Source organism: Cryptomeria japonica, chromosome 3 (genome assembly GCF_030272615.1).
Source record: "Cryptomeria japonica chromosome 3, Sugi_1.0, whole genome shotgun sequence".
Classification (NCBI taxonomy): Eukaryota; Viridiplantae; Streptophyta; class Pinopsida; order Cupressales; family Cupressaceae; genus Cryptomeria; species Cryptomeria japonica.
This window is the reverse complement of record NC_081407.1, coordinates 345,500,192-345,526,968: the sequence shown is the minus strand read 5'-3', so window position 1 is coordinate 345,526,968 and position 26,777 is coordinate 345,500,192. Positions and strand designations below refer to the sequence as shown.

At 36.0% G+C, this 26,777-nt stretch overlaps 1 protein-coding gene across 2 annotated transcripts; it reads left to right on the top strand.

Moving 5' to 3' along the window:
* Window positions 1-381: 381 nt before the first annotated feature.
* Window positions 382-4,267, top strand: LOC131034834 (protein trichome birefringence-like 28). 2 transcript variants are annotated; one of them, XM_057966438.1, is made up of 5 exons: window positions 382-1,464; window positions 1,545-1,722; window positions 1,851-2,041; window positions 3,349-3,507; window positions 3,836-4,267. In XM_057966438.1, exons 1-5 carry the CDS (start codon window positions 632-634, stop codon window positions 3,852-3,854), a joined length of 1,380 nt encoding a protein of 459 aa, XP_057822421.1. In that variant the 5' UTR covers window positions 382-631; the 3' UTR covers window positions 3,855-4,267. The 2 variants fall into 2 exon arrangements, with proteins under 2 accessions (XP_057822421.1, XP_057822420.1); XM_057966437.1 differs by having other exon boundaries at window positions 3,831-4,267.
* The last annotated feature ends 22,510 nt before the right edge of the window (window positions 4,268-26,777 follow it).

Here is a 26,777-nt window from a genome sequence, read left to right as displayed (position 1 = left end):
CCATTGGTGTAATTTTATACAAAGATTGGACATTAAATCAGCAAGTATGAGAGTATTAAATCAACTTCTTCTATCACAAGAATTGAAACGGGCTCAACTACTAGACCCTTTCTCCTAGTATAAAAACAATCAAGAAATTTAGACTGTGAATTTGGAAGGTTTCTGTTAACAGTCCTATTTACTACTTCTTTAGTCGCGTGTAATCGTGCAATCGTGTGAAAGAAGCTGCAGTCAGTGTCAGCAGGGAGTCGTTTTACCCACTCTCTTCTCATACGGCCAAATTAAATAATCTTCAAAACTGATCCACCAACACCTGTGGAAAAGCCAAAAACTAATATTGGTAGATAAAGTCTTGAATATAGTAAGTACAACAGTTACATCACAATTTAGCCGTGTTTAAGCTGCTGAGTAGCATGTCAGAATCCCTCAACTGCCCCCTCTCCCGTGTTTTGACGGTGGCGGCGACACAGACTCTAACATATAAATGTAATTACAGAGGTTCGAGCCCAGATGGATTGCCATGGCATGTAAAATGATGACCCATTTGCTGCAAATGATTCTTATCTTAGTTGCATGGAAGAGAATTTACATCTTGTAGCCAAAAAAAGAGATTTTAGTTTGAGAAGTGTCAATGGGTATGCCAATGTCTGAAATCAAGAAGGTGCAGCAGGTTGTGGCAAATAACAGAATCACTTCTCTGCTGATACTAGCCACTGCTGTGTCTCTCATCATTTTCTGCTCTTTTCTGCCCTCCTCTTCTGACCATGATGATTATGAACAGAGTTCCATAGTCAATTTTGGCTTTAACTTGCCTCACCCCTGCTACCACCATGATAACTTCACTCCAAATTGCTCTGAAATAACAGGGGAGAGCAGTAATAGTAACATGAATGTTTCAGGGGAGGTCCATGATGGAATTGAGGGACTAAAAAATGGAAGCAGTTCCCAAGAGTTTGAGAAGGTGACCGAGTTTGGTAATGCCCACCAAAACTCATCCCCACCAGTGATACAGTTAAAAGAAGCAGCAGCTACTGTGGAAATAATAGAGGAGAGCAGCAACAGTAACATGAATGTTTCAGGGGAGGTTCATGATGGAATTGAGGGATTAAAAAATGGAAGCAGTTCCCAAGAGATTGAGAAAGTGACAGAGTTTGCTAATGACACCCAAAATTCATCCCCACCAGTGATAAAGTTCAAAGAAGAAGCAGCTGCTCTGGAAAGTGATTTTTCAAAGGAAGAAACAGGGGATGGGTTGGCAGACACAGAATGGAAAAGGGCACAAATGACAGAATTTTCCCAGTGTGACTTGTATTCTGGCAAATGGGTGTATGATGAATCTTACCCTCTTTACCCTGCTGGGGAATGCCCATATATGAGTGCAGATTTTAACTGTCAAGGCAATGAGCGTCAGGACACAGAGTATACAAAATGGAGATGGCAGCCTTCACAATGTGATCTTCCCAGGTTTGATATTTGATATGAATTTTCTTGATTTTCAGTACTGTGCAGTTGGTTTAATCTTGTTAAAATGTGGGATGAATTAGATTGAATGCCACGGACTTGCTAGAGAGAGTGAAGGGGAAGAGAGTGATGTTCATTGGGGACTCCATCAATCGCAACCAGTGGGAATCCATGCTCTGCATTCTGGGAACTGTTGTGCCTCAGAACAGGAAATCTTTTGGCCGTTCCCAAGATGGCGGTAGCACTTCTTTTGTAGTTCAGGCAAGTGGGTTTTTCAAATTCTTTCTAAATCTGCAAATGGCTTTTGCATAAACAAGCTTTTTAAGCTTCTCCCTCCCTGTGCTTTAATAGAAGGATTATAAAGCACTCATGGTGGTTAATCCATGCAGGATTATAACTGTTCTTTTGAATTTTTCTGGGCGCCCTTTTTGGTGGAACAAGGCAGCGTCAACAATGGCAATATCAGTAAGGAGATACTGAAGTTGGATGCCATTGAAAAGCATGGAGCTTATTGGAGAGGTGTGGATATCCTGGTCTTCAATTCAGCTCACTGGTGGACGCATGGAAATAAAGTGGAGTTGTAAGTTTAAGTTTCAATCGATGAAGAAAACTTACTATTTTTGTTTTTGGATTTGATTGTTGAATTTTTTATTCATATGAACATATATGGTTAAATTTGATGAAAAAAATATTCACACAATCAAATCCAGAAGCAACAATCAAATTCTATAATTCTATTTTTATGTGTTATAATTCTGAAAATATGATCAATATTTTAAGCTTTGATTTGTAAAATTCGCTTATCTTAAATCATGCTAATAAATAGATTTTATTAGAGAAACAAGTAGGAGACACCTAACAAGTCAACCCCTAGAATGCTATGTTTAAGCTATAGTTCAAAAAAAACTTCTCTACTTTTATTTATTTTTTAATTCTAAAATAAAAAATAAAAAAATGTTATGATTTGTAGTGCAATTAGTTGTAGAATTTTTTATTGAACTAGCTATAAAATTCTAGGTAGAAGGTATACATGGTAGTTATAATCAGCACGTCAATTATTTATGTAAGGTTGATTTTATATAAGTAATTTATATTAGTTAAATAATTTTAAGTTGAAGGTTTCAAATATTTGAATAGCTATGATCAACATATCAATTATGTATGACATTTCAGTTTTGTTATAATAAAAAAAAAAAATCTAAATAATTGAAATATTGACTAAGTAACAAACATATTCATCATCTATAATAATTTATTTTGTATGTATGAATTGAATCCAATAAAGCATAAGACTTATAAAATTGTATATTTTAAGCTTTGATTTGTTGAAGTGGCTTAACTTAAATTATACTAATAGGTGGGTCCTACTATAGAAGCAAGTGTGGACCACCTAAACAAGCTAAAGTTTAGAGTGCAATGTTTAAGATAGTTTTAAAAAAACACTTTTTTGACTTCAATTCATATTTGTCATCTAAAAATAAAAATAAATATTATGATGAATATTAGTTGTAGAATTTTAGGTGGAACTAGTTATAAAATTTTAGGTGGAAAGTTTAAATAATTTAGTGGTTATAATCAACACATCAATTATTTATATCATGTCAATTTTATATAAATAATTTATATATTGATTTACAACACACAATTAAAATATTAACTACACAACATGCATATTCATTATCTTCATTTTAAATTAATTTTCAACAACTTATATTTAATAAACAATTTAGTTTATAATATGAATTCACCTACATATAGATAATAATTCATAACTAAAATTAAAATTCTCACCTTTATAATAAATATTGAATACAATAAATCATAACATAATTTATATTAAAATATAAAATAAACTTCTGACAGTTTTTTGACTTTATATGTTTACAGAAGAAATTTCTACATGGAGAGCAACTACCTTCACCCAGAATTAGATCCAATGGTTGCCTTCAAAAGAGGGTTGACTACATGGGCCAATTGGATAGATCAAAATATTGACCCAGCTAAAACCAAAGTGTTCTTCAGAGGATTTTCTCCCATGCATTTCAGGTAAACTGACAAAATTTTAGATATTTAAAATGGTGTACAAAAAGTTTCATCAACATTTCAGATCATATTCAATATTTTATTATTAAGATCTATTAGAGTTAGAGAAAAGAATGATCATTCAGTACGATCTAAAATGTTGATAAAAAAAGTTTAGGATATATCAGAATCACAGAAGAGAATGATTATTGAGTATGACTTGAAACGTTGATAAAAAAAGTTTAAGATATATTAGAATCATAAAAGAAAATGATCATTGAATATGATCTGATGAAAAAACATATCATTATATTATTATGATGAAACATTGTTTGTTTGAGTGGCAGTTCAGAACAGTGGAAGAATCCTAAGGGTCACAAGTGTAATTTTGAAATGGAGCCAATTCTTGAGGAGTCATATGTAAATCCATATCCTGAAAGAATGAAAATAGTGGACGAGGTGCTGGAAAAGATGAGATTTCCTGTATCTCTGATTAATATAACAAGGCTATCAGATTTTCGCAAAGATGCACATCCAGCTATTTACAGGCTAAGAGGAGGGAAGAAGCTGACTGCAGAGCAGAAAAGGAATCCAGACAATTTTGGTGATTGCAGCCATTGGTGTTTACCAGGATTGCCTGACATTTGGAACGAGTTATTCTATGGGAAACTGCTCATGCTCACTTAGATCGTCCCTTCTCATTGTGAGAAGTATACTATTGCCCCTAACATTTCTTAATTGATTGTAACTGTTCTTAATAAATCTCATTCCTTATTATGTTCTATATTTTTATTCTAATCTTTCATCTAAAAAAATTATTATAACAATATTTTTTGTTAAGTCTGTTTGTTATGATGTCGATGTTGGCATAGTGTGATAGTTTAATTGTGATGTTGTTATTCTTATCACTGCGTCATTGAGATGTCATTGTTGAATGTTTATGTTGGGGATGAGGTACCCATCTGTGATTTCATCAACAATCAAATAGTTTAATTATGGTATTGTTATTGTTATCACAATCTCATTGAAATGTTATTGTTGAGTGTTTATGTTAGGAATGAGGTACCAATGATCAAAAGCCGCTGGCTGTCTATAAGAATAGATAGCTGAACCTTTCAATAAGAAGCAGAAGTCTCAACTAACAATCCATAACTCTTTATTTCTGACTGTACCTTATTTCTTCGCTGATCATAAATTTTCTGCTATATATTTCTAACTGTCCCTTATTTCATCATGGCTGATCAGAGTAAAATGTGATGTGACATAATTAGTCTGACTTGGTTTCCTTTTTCCATAAAAAAAAATAAGGAATTTGTAAATAGAGTGGTGAGATCATAAATTCTCTGCTATATGTTTTTGACTGTTTCTTGATTGATTATAAATTCATGGAACATGATCTATTATCATCAAGATCTGAAATGTTGATGTAAAAAATGATTACACAATCAAATCTCTAAACCATGACAATTGATTATAAATTGTACGACTGTTTCTTATTTTTTAACTGATCTTAAATTTCCTGCTCCACCATGACAATTGATTAGAAATTGTCGGACTGTTTCTTATTTTTTAACTGATCTTAAAATGTGATGTGACATAGTTAGTATAAAGAATTTGTAAATAGAGTGGTTAGATCATAAATTCTCTGCTATATGTTTCTGACTGTTTCTTATTTCTCGATTGATTATAAACTCATCCAGAACATGATCCATCATTATCAAGATCTGAAATGTTGATGAAAAAAATTGATTGCACAGTCAGATCCAAAACTATCATGACGATTGATTATAAATTTTCTGACTGTTTCTTATTTTTAAACTGAATCTTAATTTTTCTGCTCCACCATGACAATTAATTATAAATTGTCTGACTTTTTTATTTTTTAACTGATCATAAATTTCCTGCTATATATTTTCGACTGTTTCTTATTTATTAACGGTTCATAAATTTTCTATTTTATATTGACTGATTATAAATTCATCAGCATTTGATGAAAATAATTGATTACGTAATCAAATCCAAAAACTATTATGAATTTTCTGAATGTTTCTGACTATTTCTTATTTCTGAACAGTTCATAAATATTCTGCTCCATATTTCCTTTTCTTATTTCTTGACTGTCCCCTCCCTTGCAAACAAAGCTATTAAAATTTTACTTTAAAATTACTGAACTCATACATTTCACAGTTATCTTAATTCCAGGCGATTATTCATTGAATAGTACGTTTCATTATTTGAATGGTACGTTTTCCTTTAATGTAAGAAATGACAAGGAAAATATATTGGTACGTAGCATTTAAAATGATAGTACGTCTATTGACCTTTCAAGCTGTTTTAATACATACTAGGTAAAAGCGGATGCATTCGATTTTTTTAAGTTGACGTTTGACCAGCAGATTAAATAATAAAGATGTTTAGTTAAAGATTGTAGCAAACAAATATTCTTAAAAATGAATTAATATGTATATTAGATTTTTATATGAGAAAGAGAGTTATTTGATATTTAATTTTAAATATATATAATTAAAATAGGGAAAATTATTTTATTTATTTGTTATATTTAAAATAATGCTTTTGGAAAAAAATTATGTATGTTTTTACTGGGGTATTTTTGTAAATATACATGGATTGTGGAAAACTCATGTCAATATTTGTTATTGTTTTTGAAAAACATTGTGTATTTTTTTTTAATTGAAGAAAGGAAAAGGAAATAAATTGCATGGTACTAGTAATACTTAGACACGAGCACAAATAACTATTAATACAAAATGTCATCAATAGAATTAAGTAACAACTACAACAATAAAATGTACATGAATAACCATAGCAGATAATAAAGCATATTCTACAACAAAATTACAAAGGCACGAGGAAATTGTTTTTCAAAATTAGAGCAAACCAATTCATTCCTCAACTCACAACAAGAAGAGGCTACAAAAACCACAAAGGAGAGAAATCTTGGTAGTACAACTACACTACCACACAAAAAATCAACAAAAACTAAACTCTTTATATGGTTGGTGTAGTGACCCTCCCTGATTTATCTTTTCCTTTTGTGCTTCGATAGATTATTTTGTCATAGCATAGACTATCTTGCGATGCTTGGATTAGACTATTATGGATTTACATGTGATTTTGATTCTTTATCTTGGATGTTGGACATATTATATTGCATTTGACATTACTATTCCATGAGGATGATGACATTATGGATTGTTATATGGGTTATTATGATGATAGGTGCTCATTTGATGACTTATATGTATCTCTTTCTGTAAAGCGGAAAAAATCGAACTCTAGTCATTCTCCCCTCCCCAACTCCAAGGAGAGAGAAGGGAGAGTCACTAGGGTTGATGGTTTTCACTTGGGAGAGACTTTACATTCAAAAGAGGGGTTGAAACCCACAAGATCCAATCCCACGCAATGCAAGATTGGATTCTAGATGAGTTTCAAGGGGTAAGACATCAAGGATACCCTCTTTTGTAAAGAATGTAGATAGAAAGATTGAACTAGGAATGCATGTAAAGTGGGAAATATTCGCTTATAAACAGAGATAGGGATATGGTATGAAGCTGCGGACCTAGAATTAGCAGTAAAATGTCGAGACGGTACCGTTCTGCAAATTTGAGCGAAAGTTGACGGGACGATGGCGCCCGGCGTGCACACGGTCCTCCGAAAAATCTGCGAAACGAAGGGAGATCTGTTCGTCTCTGCACAAGGATTCCAGATCTTCAATTACAGCCGCGTACCTGCAACCTACACACAGAAAAGAGAGGATCATTGGGGGGTTAGGGATGAGGGGTTTGCCTTTAGGTCAAACCCCGGTTTTGGAAATTAACCAAGAAATGAGAATGCTGTAAATGTAAATGTTTGTAATGTAAACAAGTACTGATACCTTGTTGTAAGAATGTTTGTATTCTTACATGCGAAGGTGTAATGTATGTAGTATGTTGAATGTTGTATGTGATCTCCTCTTCAATGGTTGAATCCTTGTCTTGAATGCAACACTTAGCCTTGAATGGAGACTTAAAATGATCAATTGCTTGAAGGAATGCTTGAATGCTTGAATGCTTGAATGTTTGAATATCGCTTTCGCCTTTTTCTACATATGTCCTCCTCCCTTTTTGAGAGAGGAAATGTAGTTTATATACTTCTCAATTAGGGCTGATAGACTGATTTTCCCGACCTTAGGCCGACCAGGAAATGTTATTTTCCAATTTGCAAACATAAAGACCCGAGACCCAAAAGAGACCGGGCCCAAAAATAGGGCTAGGGACCAAGGCGCTGGGCGCCCTAGTCCAGAAGGACCAAGGCGCTGGGCGCCATGGTCCCACCTCCAGGGACGGTAGGGTGCAAGGAGGATCAGGCCAGGGTGCTGAAAAATGCAGTTTTTGATGTCATGAACAAGTTTCGGGGTCTCCATTCAGGTTTCGTGTTGCATCGCCATCGTGAAGACCCAAATGCAGTCAAAATTGCAAGTGTCGCAATTTTAGGACGCTACATTTAGCCCCCACTTTAGTGGGAGTATAAGCGTACGCTCATACTTCCGGTAAAGTACAAGGAAACAACATTGAAAAACTTTCACCACGTCAAGGAGGCAAGATACATCAAGCCCCCAGTGGACTAAGGATCTTATGACTTCGATTGACAAAGTAAAAGGGAAGATCACGAGGGAGAACCATGACTGTCAGTAGTAAGGTTCCCTCACTATGAGTCATGCAAGAAAGATATCAAAAATTTTCAAGGCAAAGCTAAATTTGTCAAGAAATTTTCAAGTATCTTGAAAAGATATGAACGGGATGTATGCCCCCCTACGTTAAAGCGATCGCACACGCCTCACCGGGGGTGATTGCTTTAAGGTAGTGATACATATAAGAAATGGGAAGGGAAAGGAGCACGTTATCACAAGGATTTAGCCCCCAAGTGTGAGATAAGCCCAAGGATAATAGACACAAAACACAAAGCACAAGGTGACTTCGCTTTCCTCGGGGTCAGTATGCTGTATGATAATTCATGTATATCATATGTATGTATGCATAATTGTTCTTCATTCCCTAATCAAGGAAGGTCACCTAGAAGAAGGGAACACATGTGTCTTTTGAGTCAACATGAGAGAGACCAAAAGAGATCTCAATGCTTTGCCTCGTCCTCAAGTAGACAACACTAAGGACAACAAATAGAAGAATGAGAATAACACACAGAAGAAGTAACAAAAGAGATCAAGAGAGGAGGAGAGAGTCTGCTATGCTAATGAAACTAGTCTAGCACGTCATCTACCCCCCGATCTTGCTGATCAATATTTCGGGAAGGTAGGAAACACGCTAGAGGAGGAACATCCAACACAGCAGATGGAGCTATCACAAGATCCAAACAAGGGCTATGTTCATGTTCCGAGCCACGTTGTTCTTGTCTAGGAGCTAGGATAAGTGTTTTAGAAAATTCGTTAGATAAATGGTTATCAACATCAACATATTCATATTCACTATCAGAATGAATAGAAGTAACATTTTCATCATGAATAACATTTTCATCTATATCATCATCAAGATTTATAAAAATAGGATCTTTAACTCGCACAGGATCAAGACCATCATGCATCTTATGTTTAGGAGATTTCGGCTCAATCGTTGGCTGAGGAGAAAATGGAAAAATATTAGTTGAAGGTGTTTTTGGGGATTGCAAAGTTTGAGAAGCAGCTGCCTGAGCTCTAAGACGACGCTTTCGTCGGCGTTCACGTGCAGAACGATTTCGTCTAGTCTTAGTAGGAAGTTGCGAAGATTGAGGAGGAGGAATGTTCTCATCCTTATCACTTGGGTGTTTAGGTTGTGGTCTCTTAGGTTGAACAATAGGAGAAGAGAAAGGTCTCTTCTCTCCAAAAGAGGAAGGAGGAGGAACTGCTCCATGTAAAGGAGGAAAATTTGGTTTAGGAAGGAGACCCAGCCCATCATGACGAGGAGGTATAGGTCTACTTTTAGGAAGTTTATTAGATATAGGCATAGTCACATTCATAGGAATGGGTTGGGAATCTTCTTGAGGAAAGACATTAGTTGTATCTTTCAAAGGAAGAACTTCCTTCTCAAGAATGATAGGAATGTCAAGTTTGGGTGTTCTAGGTTCACTTAGAGATAGGATCATATCTTTTTTCCACTTTTGATAAGATTTAAAAAGATGATCACTTCGCGGAGGAAGAGATTGAAATTGTTTAGGCCAAAAATAATCAATAGGAACGCTAGAAGTTCTTTCAGCTGGTTTAAAGAGACTATGATTGATAGTAACAACTTCACCATTATGGGGAAATTTCAAACACTTGTGAATAGGAGAAGCAATAGCTTTCATGGAAGATAGCCAAGGATAGCCTAGCTTCACACGAAATTGTTCAGATGATGGAATAATAGCAAAGTCCACATTAAGGGATTTGTTATGGACCTCAATAGGTAATGTAATAGAACCAATTGCAGGAGAAGAAAATGCATCAAATAGTTTCACAACCACATTTGTTTCGTCATAGATCACTTGATTCAATTGCAAAGTAAAAAGAAATTCTTCAGTAATGACATTAATCATACAAGAAGGATCAATAAGCACTCCACGACAAGGTGCATTCTTGACTTTTGCAACTATATATAAAGGACCATCAGGTGCCATGATAGTTTCACTGGAATCAAATGTGATGGAAGGTTCTTTAGGGATTTTTTGATGCTCCACAAAGTTAATCACATTAGGAGTCATAGACACAAGATCATCAGGTGAGACAGAGGAATCAGTAGTATCAATCGCATTAGAGGTATGAGAAGGCAATGGATCCGTAAAAATCTGAAGATTTTGGTTAGGAGGAGCTACAGATGTGTTGCCTTTATTATTCACACCAGAAACAGAGATAGTATTATTATCAATCAAATCTTGAATTTTACTCTTTAAAGCAAAACATTTTTCAGTATCATGCCCAGGATGACGATGAAATTGACAAAAAGATTTGTTATCAAAATAGGGTGAATTAATCTTTGCAGGATCTATTTGCCTTATAGGAGGAAGAGTAAGCACATTTTGTTCCAATAACTTATTCATAATACTATGCAATGATTCATTCAAAGGAGTAAACTTTCTTTCTTTCTTGAAAAACTTAGAAATAGGAGGCACACTTGATGTTGCATTCACATTGTTGTTGATGATGTTTTCATTGAATTTAATGGACTCTCTGTTCGGTTTAAACTTCCCAAATGGTTGTTGACTACTATCACTCTTATCACCCGGAGCCATAGGATTTGCTTGTTCCATTTGGCTCACAGTCAGTTGATAATTGTGAAGAGTTGCGCACAACTGTTGGAAAGAAGTAAACTCAGAAAACAAGAGTTTTTCTCTAATATCTTTTTGTAAATTGGAAATAAAGATTCTTTGAATATCATTGTCAGGCACTGGAAAAGAAATTTGAGCATACAAATGCTTATATCTACCAATGAAATCAGCCACTTTTTCTTTAACACCTTGTTTGCAATGCATTAAATCAATCAAAGTAACTTTAGGACTTATATTATTTTGAAATTGTTGAATGAAAGCATTTGCAAGTTGTTCGAAAGAAGAAATAGAATAGGAAGGCAACGAACAATACCATTGTAGGGCTTTGTCTCTTAATGTTCTGGTGAACAGTTTTGCAAGCAACCTTTGGTCATAAGCAAAATCAGTACATATTGTTTGAAATGTCTTAACATGTGTTAGAGGATCACCCTTACCATTATAAAGCTCCAAATGCGGAATTTCAACATGTTTAGGGGGGATAGCTCGAACAATGTCAAGAGAAAGTGGGCTCGCAACATCAAATGTGGGCACACTAAACTTAGATTGATTCATAGAAGCAATTTGTTGCTGTAAAGAAGAGACAGTTTGTGCAAGATTGTTAATGGTCGCTTCAGTCGAAGAGTTCATATTAGATGTGTTAGATTGTGATGGAGGTGTTATGTTATTGAAAGAAGGTAGAGAGTAAGGTGGTGGGACACTATGATAGTTAGTCATAGGAGATGATTGGAGAGGAGGAACGCTACAAGGAGGAATAGAATGGTTAAATGAATTGCCCCCTTGCATCATGTTCATTTGTGGTGATATAGTAGGAACACTCATTGAAGGAATGAATGAAGAAGTTGGATTGAATGAAGGAAGAGGGTTGATTGAAGAAGAGGGATTGCCCCCATGACTGGTGATCATAGGAGGAATGTCTTGTGTTGAAGTAGTCATTATGTTTGATGTAAAAGTAGGTATACTAGCAATAGGAGTCGTCAAAGGAATAGAATGATTGACTTGAGTAGGAGGTTGTGTATAACCTAAGGTTTCAACACAACTTTTCATAGGCATCACATTCAAATCCATAATGTGTGCAATACCACGCAAAATATCAATTCCATTCTTATCACTTTGAACCATACGTTTTAGACCCTCAATTAAGGAAAGAGCTTCACTATCAGGGTATTCTTGAGACATCCATTGTCGAAAATCATCAAATTGGTTATCCAATTTCGAAAGTTGTTCTACAGAAACCTCACGGAGCTTGCTTCTTCATCATTAAGAGGATTAGAGGAATTACCCATGTCCTCATTAAAAAGGCCATTCAAATTAGGTTCCATCTCCTCGGTAATTACACCTTGGAAAGACTTAATTCTAAGGCTTCGTCTAACGGGAATAGTGTAAGTAGGGCTTATTGTTGTAAAACTCATGCACTAAAGAGAGAGAGAGAAGATTTTGAATTTTAGAGGTAGCAAATTTCAATAAAATCAGCCAATCTCCTAGATTTAAGCTGTTAAATACAATCAGGACAATCTCTCGAAATTTCGAAAAAAATGTCCGGGACCGTGGCGAACGGAGTGCACACGGTCCTCGCAACTTTTTTCGAAATTTGCAGGGATGAAAGTTATGATGATTTTAAAGCTAATCTGAAAAAATTGAGTGATTTTACGATCTGTAGATAGGCCAAATTAAAGTTGCAATCTCAAAATTGAACCCTACCAAGATTGTTGAAAAATGCAAATTTTGAATTTTGAAAAAGAGGGGGAAACTGAAATTTTGAATTTTATGATTTTAGAAGGAATACTGAAAGCAATGTAGGCTTTGAAATTTAAAAAATGACTCGATTTCACACAAAATTCAAATTTTGAAGATGGAAATCAAGGTTGTTGCAATTAAACACTTAATTTCAAAAGTCACAAATTGCAAGAATTTGAATAAAGCATTGAAATTTTGAATGAATGCCAACACACTTTTCAGATTTAGGACTGTAAGAAACACAATTTTGATATGAATTTCAATTTCAACAATTTTTGAATGATTAGAAGCCTTAATCCAAGCAATCGCTAGACCAACTTTGACTGTAATTTTGAAAGTGTTAGAATTGATAAAATCAGCCAAAATTCTGGATTTTAGCAGAAAAATACAGTAAGATCTAGCTCCCGAAATTTCAGAAAAAATGTCGGGGACGATGGCGCTCAGGGTGCACACGGTCCTCGCGACTTTTTTCCAAATTTTCAAGGATGAAAGATATTGTGATTTTATTGCGGAATCCAAAGTTACAGCCAATTTGGAGGTGTTTTGATTAGTAAGATTATCAGTCAAAGGTTGAATCAAGGAGGTCTTAAAAATTAGGGTTTTGACATTTAACCACTTAATTTTCAGAATTAAAGCACAAATATGAATTGACAATTTGCAATAGAAGGGTAGATCTAAAACAAGCATTAACAATTAAACATTTCACAAGTTTAATTACTAAAAAGAAAATTTTAGGGTTTTTATGCAATCAACCTCTAAAATTTGCAAAAGATCAAACATGGAAATATAATTAGGAAAGCAAAATTTTCAGATCTAACCATAAATAATCAGAATGAGGATGTTCACGTCGGGTTCACCAAAATGTAAAGCGGAAAAATCGAACCCTAGTCGTTCTCCCCTCCCCAACTCCAAGGAGAGAGAAGGGAGAGTCACTAGGGTTGATGGTTTTCACTTGGGAGAGACTTTACATTCAAAAGAGGGGTTGAAACCCACAAGATCCAATCCCACGCAATGCAAGATTGGATTCTAGATGAGTTTCAAGGGGTAAGACATCAAGGATACCCTCTTTTGTAAAGAATGTAGATAAAAAGATTGAACTAGGAATGCATGTAAAGTGGGAAATATTCGCTTATAAACAGAGATATGGATATGGTATGAAGCTGCGGACCTGGAATTAGCAGTAAAATGTCGAGACGGTGCCGTTCTGCAAATTTGAGCGAAAGTTGAAGGGACGATGGCACCCGACGTGCACACGGTCCTCCGAAAAATCCGCGAAACGAATGGGGATCTGTTCGTCTCTGCACAAGGATTCCAGATCTTCAATTACAGCCGCGTACCTGCAACCTACACACAGAAAAGAGAGGACGATTGGGGGGTTAGGGATGAGGGGTTTGCCTTTAGGTCAAACCCCGGTTTTGGAATTAACCAAGAAATGAGAATGCTGTAAATGTAAATGTTTGTAATGTAAACAAGTACTGATACCTTGTTGTAAGAATGTTTGTATTCTTACATGCGAAGGTGTAATGTATGTAGTATGTTGTATGTTGTATGTGATCTCCTCTTCACTGGTTGAATCCTTGTCTTGAATGCAACACTTAGCCTTGAATGGAGACTTAAAATGATCAATTGCTTGAAGGAATGCTTGAATGCTTGAATGTTTGAATATCGCTTTCGCCTTTTTCTACATATGTCCTCCTCCCTTTTTGAGAGAGGAAATGTAGTTTATATACTTGTCAATTAGGGCTGATAGACTGATTTTCCCGACCTTAGGCCGACCAGGAAATGTTATTTTCCAATTTGCAAACATAAAGACCCGAGACCCAAAAGAGACCGGGCCCAAAAATAGGGCCAGGGACCAGGGCGCTGGGCGCCATGGTCCTGGGGGACCAGGGCGCTGGGCGCCCTAGTCCAGAAGGACCAAGGCGCTGGGCGCCATGGTCCCACCTCCAGGGACAGTAGGGTGCAAGGAGGATCAGGCCAGGGTGTTGAAAAATGCAGTTTTTGATGTCATGAACAAGTTTCGGGGTCTCCATTCAGGTTCCGTGTTGCATCGCCATCGTGAAGACCCAAATGCAGTCGAAATTGCAAGTGTCGCAATTTTAGGACGCTACACTTTCTATGTGTTGTTGATACTTTCATACGATGATTTGATGATATTTTATGATGTACTAACCCTGATTCATGATATAAGATTGATTATGATATTACTTGATTGGTTGCAAGTGTCTTCTATTGTCTTCGTGATAGGGACGATGTCACATCACTCATTGCGAGCAAGATGTGTTGTTGCGATTCTCTATCACTTGCATGTAGTATATATTGCATATGTTGTATCGTGGCTTTGTAGATGCAGGATTTGCAGGTACCAGACATCGACTCCACATGGTTTCAGAGGTTTGAGCGTGTCTTATCCCAATGACAAGTTGATCAGAGATGACATAAAATCTTATTCTACACTCTAGGTTTAAGATTGATTACCCTTGTCAGTCCTTATGCGAGTTGTGGTTCAGTGTTGAGTGATCTCTTGAGTTGTCTCATGTTGGTATGTTTGGAGTGTTGTATGTATTGATTGGTTTAATTATTAATTTATTAAGTAATTTATATAGTTTAATAATGTCAAATTAAATCAATAGAATTATATAGTTTATAATAATAAAATGAATAAATATAGTTGTCAATAATAAAATAAATAAATGGTATGTATAATATTTGAAGTAATATTGGTAAATGATTTTATAATCATTGGATGTTTATTATTTATTATTTATTGGCTCCTGGGATTATTAATGGTATTATTATTAGTATTGTTTTGTAATAAATAAGGCTTTGATATTTAATTATATTAATATAGCCTTTGATTATGTTTTATTGTGGCTTTAATTTATTTATAGCCCTTGGTTTCTTATATTTATTAGGCTTTGTATAGATTGTGCCTATTATTATTATTATTATTATTATTTCTCTTTTTACATTTTGGGATAGTTAATATATTATTTCTACTTACCCTCTTATTCTATTGGTCGAATTATTGAGTAAGTTAATTAAATAATATCTTATTTATTTCTACCTTGGATTTTGTGATGGGTTGGTAAGAAATATTATTTAGTCTATTATTCTTATTGGTCGACATATTCTATGGTTTTGGTCTTGTTTTCTATTTATTCGCTTTCCTATGATTTCAAGGGGGTTGGCTTTTGGGATGCATTTTGCTAGAGTTGGATTTTGGATCTTTGAAGAAATTTTGGATTGCTTGGCTTGTGGATTTTATTCATCAAATTCTTGTTTATGCATATTGCCAAGTTGGAGGTTCTTACCTCAGCATTTTCAGTTTTAAAAAGATTGTCTTCTCTACGCATTCTCAAGAGTTTTTGGGAAAATATTTCATATAGTTTTTTACAGTTAAAAGTTTTAATTTATGTTATATGTAGTATATACTATAGTTGAAACTATATTAGATTGGGAGAAAATTTGTATTATGTTGTGCGCAACCGTGAATGGTCGACACCGCATATATTGTCTTGTATCCTTGGCTTCCTGTGAGTTTGGATTGTGATTGTAGGCATTCTATATGTTATTCTGTGCATTAGTTCAGAGATTTGATCCTTGTGTTGAGTCACTTGTTGTAATGTGGATTGTCAGGAGTCTCTGTGTTTTTTCTGAGAGCGCTTATGCTTTACCGAGAGTTGTTTCTCATAATCATTTACATGCCTTGTACATTACCTTTGAGCCTTGAAACCTTATTAATCAACTTTGTTTGGTGATTGCGTTCCTCATCATTGTATTTTCAGAACCTTATATTATTTCTATGATTTTATTTTACTATCATAAGTTTATTATTTTCGTCTGTGTATTTGAGTATTTGCACTAAAAGAACATGTGTTGTTTAACCTGTTAAATGCACTATTACGAGTCTCATTTGCGTTGTAGAGTGATGCAAAAGCGTTGAAACTTTATATATGCACTGGAACATTTTACATATGCACATAATCTCTGGGTAAAAGCGCTGCAGAAACTTGTACATGCGCTACACAGTTAGGTGAATGCGCAATTCTGTCTGTTTTCTGTGTTTTGAGTCTTTCTTCTAGTTTTCTGAGTATCAGCCCGGGTTTTCCAATTTCTTAGTTGTTCCAGTAGTCTGTCTAGAGCCTGTGATGTGCTTTTGAGTACTCTTGGATGTATGGAGTAATATTTTGATGCGTTACTTGATCATTTGTATAGTTGCAAGATGAGTATCTCCTTGGTATGTTAATGTATTCTTTCCTCTATGATGTTGTGTGGTCTATGTGACCTATGTGGTATACGTTGTTGGTTCATGTGCATTTATGATGTAGTATATTGGTTAGCCGGATTGTATTTCATGGGCCTTTTTGCTTGATTGCTTATGTTGTTGACGCCTAGATGCACGATTAGGGGTAATGGGCTTCCGTGAGTCTGTTGAGGTCACAAGGAATGAACTGCTAGGATTCTTGTGTAATAGAGCCAGGGTCTAGACCGTTTTGATAGCTCATTGGAGGTTTTCATTTGTAATTGATAAGTGATAACATAATAATTAATATTAGGTGGGTTGGGTAGAGTAACTCATCTAAGCAAGATGATAAATGTGTTTGGCTATACCTATCTCATGGATTGGAGACCGGAGTGAGGTGGTAGATCTGGTAACCGGGTAAACCGTACTACCTTGATTTCCTCAAAGGTTGAGATGGTTTTGCATGTGTATCCTATGTGGTAGCATGTGATGACACTCTATCTCTACATGTTGGTATTAGTTCCTTATGTCTTGTTGTTGAGTCACCTCTGGAGGTCTCTTGGTTGTTTGGTATGTTTTCCTTGGTTTTTGTTAGAGTTGTTTCCTCTTTGGTTGTTAGGTGTCAACTTAGATCTAGAGTGTGTGTGGGATTTTGTGTCATCTCCTAGCATGGGGGGAAACGGGGGGGGAAGGGGTGGGGGGTGGTTCCTTTGGTTCCACATGGTCGGGTGGTTGGTGCCTTTCTTCCATTGGGATGCTCTTCAGTGGATGCTTTTCTTGGATGCTTTGCGTGGATGTGGATCTCTTATCTCTTCAGCTCATGGATGGATATTCGTAGAAGCTTATTGATCATGACTCATTAGACATGTATATGTAATTGTATTTGAGAGCTATGCTCATTGTTGTAAAAGACATTGTACTCATGTAACTAGTAGATGCTATTAGGGAAAATGATGTATCATGTGTATCTTGAGAATATTAAATAATGAGATTAGTGGATATTGAATCTATGGATGTGTATTTAGTGCTATGCTTGAGATGATGTAATTAATTCATATTGTTATGGTTTAATAATGTGATAATTGGTATTGAAATGGTTATTTGATGTTAAAGAAATGAATGGTTGGGATTAGGAACATTTGGTATTGGTGCTTAAAATGAACCTTACATTGGGATGATTGAGTATTCATAAATGGATGTGATCATTATAGGATTAAGTAATGAATCATATATGGTTGTGTGAAAGGAATTGATTATAGTAAGTTAGATTGCACTTGGATTATGGAAGTAAAATGTTATCATGATTAGGACTTGTTTAGTGTGTAGTTTAAGTAGTGGCATTGAGATACCCTTGGGAACATAGATGATTATTGGTGTATTGTATTTCATTTCCGCTTGCGTAACATGATTGGTAATTATATTCATGATGAGAAGTTGTGTATCAGGTTAATGAATGTTAATTCATTGTATTGGATGCATGTATAGATGTTTTAAAAACAAATTGTTATCTCTATTTTGCATGTTAGATAGTGTATTTGTCTAGGGTATTTTGGTGGGCATTACATTTTGGTATCAGAGTTCATGTTCATACATTGGGTACTCTGGTTTCACATGAGCCCATTGTGCGTGTTAGCACTTTAGTATGGGGTAGCCCAACGGTTTATCCTTGCTTATTGTTTTCTTGCAATTACTGTCCTAGATTTATTAGCTTATAATTCCTTTGTGTCTTGATTAGACAAGATGTCTGCTAGAGGTAGAGGTTGTGGTCGTGGTGGTCAAATGGGTACTCGAAGGAATCCTCGGCCTGAGGTTTCGAAAGGTTCAGACCATGAGGAGAAACAACAACAACATGGTGAACAGGAGGAAGGAGCGCAAGTTGGTGATGTGATTCTGCAATTGGTCAATGTGCTTCAAGGTCTTCTTGATCGGTTGGGTCTGCAACAGGAGGTGAATCAACAAGAGGGATCTCATCATTCTAGTCATCAGGATAGAGAGGTAGAGCAAGAGCAAGTGAGGGAACGTTCACATTCACCTCAGAGGAGAGTTAATGCAGTACCTGATCAAGATGTGGTTGCAACAGGTCATATGAGGGATCTTATGAGGACTCACCCTCATACTTTTGATGGCTTAGGCAGTGGTATTGAGGCACAAACTTGGCTGCTTGACTTGGGTAGGTGTTTTGTTGTGTACCCATGTAGCAGTAACACTAAGGCAAGGTGTGCAATTATGCATCTTTGTGATTTTGCGACGACATGGTGGCATACGAAGGAGAAGAAGCTACATCTAGACATTGCGACAGTTTCATGGGACTTATATCTTGAGCGGTTTCGTGCTAGATTCCTTTCAGAGCATTGGAGGTAGAGGAAGGCTAATGAGTTTTACGATTTGAGACAACATGATATGACAGTTGAGCAGTTCGAGCGTAGGTTCTTTGAGCTCAGGTAGTATGTTGGGATAGTGGACGATGAGCTGATGTTGATTCAAGACTTTGTGAGAGGCCTTAGTGATCGTATCAGTGGTGAGGTTTGGATGCACGAACCTAAGACTTTTGAGGCAGCTGTAGAGAAGGCGTAGATAGCAGAGGAGAATCTTGCTTTAGCTTCAGGTGGACAAATAGTTAGTGCTCCAGTTTTGGGATTGGTTGCGAGAGGTGTGCAGTCTCAGGTGTCAAGATTTTCTAGGAGTAATCCTCCACCATCTAAGGGTGAACGTCATCAGTAGAAGGAGAGCTCTCAAGGTCAGAATGCTTCCCGTAGGCATAGATCACAGGCATATAAAGAGCGCAACAGGAAGCATGCTATTGACTTTCATGCCAATCAATCGATGCAAAGTTCTTAGTAGAATTCTAGTGGAGGTAGTTTTTAGCAGCCTAGTGAACCTTCAGTCATTCATGGTTTTACTAGAGGGAGTTGTTTCACTTGTGGTCAACAAGGACATTATGCGAGAGATTGTTCTCAACAACCTACTTAGATCACAGTTCAGAGGCCAGCAACGTCAGAGCCCACTGTTGGTGATGCAGGTAGATCTCATCGCATTTTTGCAGCAACATATGATCGTTAGGACATGCGTCAGATTTTAGCAGTTGAGGCTCCACATCGAGGTAGAGCATCTTTCTTTAGTGATCGTGCACGCCATACAACCTCTGGAGTTGATCCTTAGGGTTCACGACAGGGCGATGGTAAGGGCCCAATGGGTTCTTAGTGATGTTTCTTTAGTATTTGGAAGGATGTAGTATAGTTGAGAGAGAGTTGAGAGGATGCACTTAAAGATTGTTAAGGAAGATCTTGAGATCTGGGTTACTCTAGGTGATGGATTGCAAAAGTCAAGATGGGGGGACAAGTTAGTACAAATCATCAAGCATTCCATTTTAATTGTATAGAATGTGAGCGAGAAGGCAACAAGGCATCAAAATTTCCAAATAAACTTTAGGATGATTTTCCTAATGGTTTGAGACATGACATTGTGGTATGAAGAGAGGCCAAGGAGGCCAAATTTTCGAGTCCAAATCCATGGGTACAAAGTTGGGAGGTTGGAAAGAGATGTTTCCAAAGGTGTTGATCTTGTGAGCAAAACCAGAAAGCATGTTTAATCATTTCTTTTTTAGCATAGAAAGGACAAGACAAGGAGGGAGAGATGAAAGATAGGCACTCTCTAATATGAAGCTTGACATGGAGAATCTTCTAAGCAGTCAATTGTGCTTGGCAATCAGCTTTAAATTTCCAAATGAGAGCACTTAATTTGTTTCACTTAGCACGGTTAAACTTGCAATGCCATTTGAGGTTAGGGCAGGTGGACAAGGATATTGTAGGTAGGAGTTGTTTATAAATGTATTTAAGAGGGAAAGCACAAAAAAATTGATTACTAGGCCATTTCCAGTCAGCGAGAAAGTTATCATGGCAAGGGATGGACAACAAGCAAGTAAGTTCAGGTAGGGCAAGTTGTTGAATGAGCAGAATGGGAGGTTTGTCAGTTGTGAAGAGTCTAAATTGGGAATTTAGGCACTACCATGGTTTCCAATTAAAACTAACTGGGTCTCATAAGTCACAGAAGGTTTGAATGCCTTTTTTAAAAAGATGTTTACCCTTCAAAATTTTGTTGACTGCGAGGAAAGCATTGTCAAGGTGAACCAAGCAATTCCACCAGATGGAGGAAGAGGCAACACTTAAACCATGCCTTAAGGGCTAATCATACCAAACTAGTTTGTTTGAAGTAATTTGCCAAGCCTTCCAAATGGAGTTGAATGGAGTAGAGCCATGAGTCTTGAAGAAGGGAGCACACAATAATTTATCCATCCATTTAATTGAATCCCATGAGTGCCCAACAGTAGAAATTTGGATACAATGACCAATTAGATGTTTGCTAGTAGCATCACCATCCAAAGCTCTAATGATCCATTTAGTAGTGAGGCAAATACCTTGAGTGTAAGGGTCAGTGATACGCAAGCTCCCCTTGTCTTTGGGTTAAATGCAATGGCTCTAGGAAGTAATGGGCAAGACTCTTTTATAACCCCACATAGCCCAAAGGAAGCTTTTAATAAGTTGATTCAGTTGGTTATAGCATGCTTTCGATGGAAGCGAACAAGAGGAAATATAGACATGGCTAGCAAGGACAATTTTTATGGCCACTTGAATTATGGTAGCCATGGAAAGAAATCTTTTGGTCCAATTGAGGAGGTTATTTCTAGTTTTGGCCAAGAACCACTTCCACATATCTTTAAGAGAGACTCCAATCCAAAGGGTGTCCCAAGATATCTTTTGATGACACCATGTTTCACCTCTCTCCACTCATAGGGAATCCAAGGAGGGCGAGGGGAGGGTCTTGTCATTATAAATTCAGTTTTATGCATGACAATTTTAGATCCTGAAATCGAACAATAGAGTTCTAAAATATCAAGCATATTAGCCATTTCGTCCTATGAGTTTTGGATGAAGATCATACTATCATCAACAAATAGGGAGTTAAGGGTTATAGCATTTCTTGGAAGCATGATTCCTCTAATCAACTTATTGGCAAGGGCATGTTGGAAAAGATATCCCAGTGCATCAACAATAAGCACACATAGGTATGGAGCTAGAGGACACCCTTGTTGATTAAATTTTGCAAGGGAAATTGAGGAGAAATAACACCATTAACAACCACTATAGCATTAGCATCCTTAAAAATCATTTTAATTTGTTCACAAATTTTCAGGCCAAAACCAAGCTATTTTAGCATTTTGAGGATAAAAGGTCAGCGACTGCGATTGTAGGCTTTATCAAAGTCTATTTTAATGATAAGAGCATCTTGAGACAATTGTTGGGCCCATTCCATAGTCTCCCAAGCCATGTCTAAGTTATCTAAAATGAATCTTCCACCTAAGAAGCAAATTTGTTGTGGATGAACAATTTGTTGAGTGATATATTTGATTCTTCGAGTTAATGCTTTAGTAATAATTTTGTAAGAGGTGTTGAGGAACGTAATATCCCTCCAACCATTGACAATGTTCTCCACCTTCCCTTTGGGGATAAGTTTAATTAGCCCTTGATTGATAATGTTACCTAAGGTCCTTGTTTCTATTCCTTCAAGGTAGATATTGTAAAAATCCTCATGGATGTGAGGCCAAAGAGTTCTATAAAATTCAACTAGTAGCCCATCTATACTTGGGATTTTTTTCAAAGCTATGCAATGAAAGGATTCATCAATTTTTTCTTTAGTGAGAATATGCTCAAGGATTATGTTGTAATTGGGGTTAATTTTCTTGGGAATACAATCTAAAATGCTCTCTTCAAGAATGGGGAGAAGGCTGTCATATTTGGATTCATCAATAAAATGGTTTCTAAAGTTCTCATAAAAGGTTTTCAAAATGTCAATACGATTGGTTTGCAGCATACCATTAGCAGTTTTAATAGCAAAAATATATTCACTTTTGTGTTTGTGTTGAATATAATGAAAGAAAAATTTAGAGTGTCTGTTACCATCTTTAATCCATTGTAGTTTGGTCTGAATTTGGGCACCTTTGCCTTTATAAATAGCCAATTTTTGACGCATATTTTCAACATTGATAACAAATTGTTTAATGGTTCTGTCATGTGGATTTTAGGCTAAAAGTGAGTGACCATGCTCTAACTAAGCTTTAAGAGATTTCTCAAGTCTACTATGTTTATCTGCAACTCTCTTGCCATAGTCATGAAGAAAGGTAGTGCATCTAGCAATCACATTTTCCCACCAACTTATCCTTCTATCAAGCCGAGCCTTTGGTTCCACTTTCCAAATGGCTAGAAGACCGTCTATATAATCATGATTCTTAAGGTGGGCAACATTCAACTTGTAAAGGAGATCTTTATGAATGGGAGTGGAGTTAGAGAATTTTAGGGTAGTAAGAATGGGAAGGTGGTCAGAGAGGGTGGTAGAAAAATCAATGGAAACAAGACGACCATTTGAAGGAAGAATGGGGCAATTAGGAGAAATGTAGAAGTGGTCAAACCAACTCTATTTCCTAAGGGATCCTTCATGATAATTGCTTCAAGTATAACAATGAGGCATTTGAAGGTTGCTTTTCCCAAAAAGAGGGTCATGAATGCCAAGGGATTTTTTGGCTAAAATTCAAGCTTCAAAGTCTAGTTTAGATAAGCGAGCATGGGAAAACCAACTATGGTCAACAACGTGTTCAAGCCTACCTAAAGTCACCCCCAAAAACCTAATCAACAACAAGGAGTTTATTACACATCCTTTCCTAAAGGGTAGTTCTTTTGATAGGTGAATTAGTAGCATAAATAGAGAAAAATCCTACAAGCATGTCCTTAGTAAGGGTGGTGAATCAAACACAATGGTTGTTCGGGTCCACACCAAAAGCCACGATATGCTTAGCAAGCCATAGGGAGAGACCCAAGACCACCCCACCACCACCATCAATATGATTGGTATGCAAGAAATGAGCCTTAGGTCAAATAGTGGCGAGTGTCACATAAAGGTGGACTAAACCAACTTTCACTTCTTGAAGCATAAGGACATCAATCTGATTATTTTGAATTGACTTCTTGACATGAAACTTACGTGTGGGAATAGTTAGTCCTTGCACATTCCAAGATTGAATCATGCATTTCATTGGGTAGATTCCCCGTCTGATTATAACACATTGAACTAATTCATTAACACACCATCATGAGTGGCCAACATTGAATCATTCACACAGTTGTCAATAGAGGGATTGTGATCCATGAATTTTTTTAAATAATTTTGGGGCTACATCTCAACAGAATTATGGAATTGGGGGTAAACACTATAAAAGATTATTGCTATAAGGTGGGGGGGGGGGTTCTTTTTTCCTTTTAGACGATCTAGACTGAGATGACACCACATCTTTGAAGGACAAGTTTTCAGCTACTTGGGGGAATGGTTAGGAGAGACAGGTGATGGGGGTGAAGAAGGGGGGTTATGGGTGGGATGGGTCTTGTGATGGTTTGAAGAAGAGAGGGGTTGTGAGGGATGGAAGGCCTTAACATAAATTTACAATCCACAATTAGCAGGAGGATTGATAGAAAGAGTTTCCTCATTGCAAGGAGGGGATGCTTTGGGTTTACGTAAGGGACATTTGTAGATTATATGGCCCTCCCCGCAACAATAAAAACAAGCGTTTGGTTTGTTAAGATAAACAACATGTTCAAATTCAAAACCTATACCAAGAAGGTTGATTAAGCTACACAAGAGCTTAGTAAGGTCCATTTCAATACATGCTTGAGGATGGGTGCACAAACTTGCCCATTTATTTGAATGCTACTTACACCACAAAACCTTGCCTAGTTGAGCTGCAATATCTTGAAGGAAGGAACAAAAGGCAACATTCGGAAAGGGGAATTCAACTTAGATGAGATTATTTGGCTTGGTTATGCCTTTCAGGTGAAGTCAAGGTCGTCGACTTGCATGTAGCAAGTTTGACCATAAATAATCCAAGATCCATATTGTAAAACTATATGATCATGATCTGGGTCTAAGAAGGTACAAGCTACATAAACTCTGCCCAATCCCCTAAAAGGTTCAATATTCCAACCCTTGAGTTCCCAGTTGTTATAGGCCCATTTAAAGAAGTCTTGTTCTGAAGGAATGCCTCTTAAAAAAACATAATCATCATTTTTGCCTTGCACTCTGAAATGACATCAATAATTTCATTAGGCAAGGTAAACGAAATAACCTTACCTTCATGTGTATCAGTGGGTGTTATGTTGGATTCTAAGGTTGGTGAGGTAGAGGCAACAAGGGTTATCTGATTGTTATTTGCTAGGTGCATGGACGGTTGTGAGGACTTGTGAGGATCTTCGACATGCACGTTTTCCACGTTTTGAACATTAGCCATGGTTCAAGATGAAGGATCCGATGGAGCTCTTTCGATATTTTTGTCGGATTTAGAACCAACCTTTTTCGGGGCTTTGTTTTTCATATTTCTGGGATTAACTTTCAACCTTGTGTGGGATCCAAGACTGGCTAGTTGGACAACATGGTTTACTGCCGATTCTAGCGTGAACGCTGCAAAATTGACCGTGGATCTGGTGCTGGGAAGATTGATAGTGTTTCAAGTGAAGAACAACGTGAAGGTTCCAAATCAATTTTGAACTGTAAGCATTCTTGTAAATATATCATAGATTATGGAAAATTCATGTCAATATTTTTTATAATTATTTATTTGGAAATATCGTTTGGAATTAATATAATGATATATTAAAACAAGTAGTTTCAAATAATTAAAAAATATTTTAAATTTTTAATACAATATAAATATAATTTTTAATAATAACAAAATTTCAATTGTTCTCAAGATTTAAAACATATTGACTATTTTTGACAATTTTGTTGTTAATTATATAAATTAAATTTATAATTTATTTAACAATTATTATTACTAAAATATGATTTTAATGTATTGTTTAAAATAATTATTAATCAATAAATAGTACTTTATATAATGTTTCTAGTAGGATCATTCTAATCATCAAGATTTTAATATGGGTAAGGTGAGAGTATATATAGATTATAATGAAGATTATTAACACAATAAGCAACTTATCAGTGGCTAGTCAATAATATCAAACTCATAGAATCGACCAATGTCAAACTGGTAGATGATGACATACAAATTCCAATCATGTCAAATTGATAGGTAATGACAAAAAATGTGTTAATATCAAAATGATAGACAATATCCTTTAATTCTAGATTAGTGCCAAATTAACAAATAATGACATGCAAATTAAAGGGATTTGGCCATGAGTGATCCAAGATCTTGTTACAATAATAACTAACTATCCAATTTATTACAAAATAGTAAGCATGAAAATTCTAATTTTAAGATATAAAATTTATTATAACCTAGAACAAACAATCACCTTCAAGAAAAAATTTATTAGCATTATTATATTCAAAGTAACTGAAATAGAATGATGCAAAACTTAAAATATAATATCACTATTGAAACTCCAAAACAATAATTTATCATGTTCAAACAACTAAAATACCTAATTGTATGATCTAAAAACTAATTTTGAACCTTTCAATTGTAAATCAATGTTGAAACTTGAACTTGCACCTATATTAAATGTTGATAGATACTAATATATAATTGCTACAATGGACACCATCCAAAAATAATATGTAATTGTTTTTTATATTAAAAGAAACAAAACTAGGTTGGTTTCCCTTTACACTAACAACCCGAAGGTAGCTATAACAAGCATCGACCAAACATTAACAACACACTAACAAAAGTTTAATATCAAAACAAAGTAAATTAAGTGTCTAAGCAACATGTAACAAAAACCAAAAGATTTAAAATCAACCACCCAATGGCTAAGTGAGCGCATTGCTCTAGTCATTAGTGAGGAACTTAAAAAACCCTTATAGTTCCCTTCTTTGTCAACATCATTTCCCAACACTTTCTTTTGCATCAGGCACAAAGAGGTGACTGAGTTATTCATCACATGCAAGCTAAACTTGGATATGTTGATCATCCTTTTCTCCATCTCCAACACTTTCTTCTTTAGGGCCTCTAGCT

Excerpts from the sequence above, each read along its gene's own strand:
- LOC131034834 (XM_057966437.1), top strand. The coding sequence starts at position 632 with ATGGGTATGCCAATGTCTGAAATCAAGAAGGTGCAGCAGGTTGTGGCA. Across the intron at positions 2,042-3,348 it reads CATGGAAATAAAGTGGAGTT|AAGAAATTTCTACATGGAGA; the intron begins GTAAGTTTAAGT and ends ATATGTTTACAG. Across the intron at positions 3,508-3,830 it reads TTTTCTCCCATGCATTTCAG|TTCAGAACAGTGGAAGAATC; the intron begins GTAAACTGACAA and ends TTTGAGTGGCAG.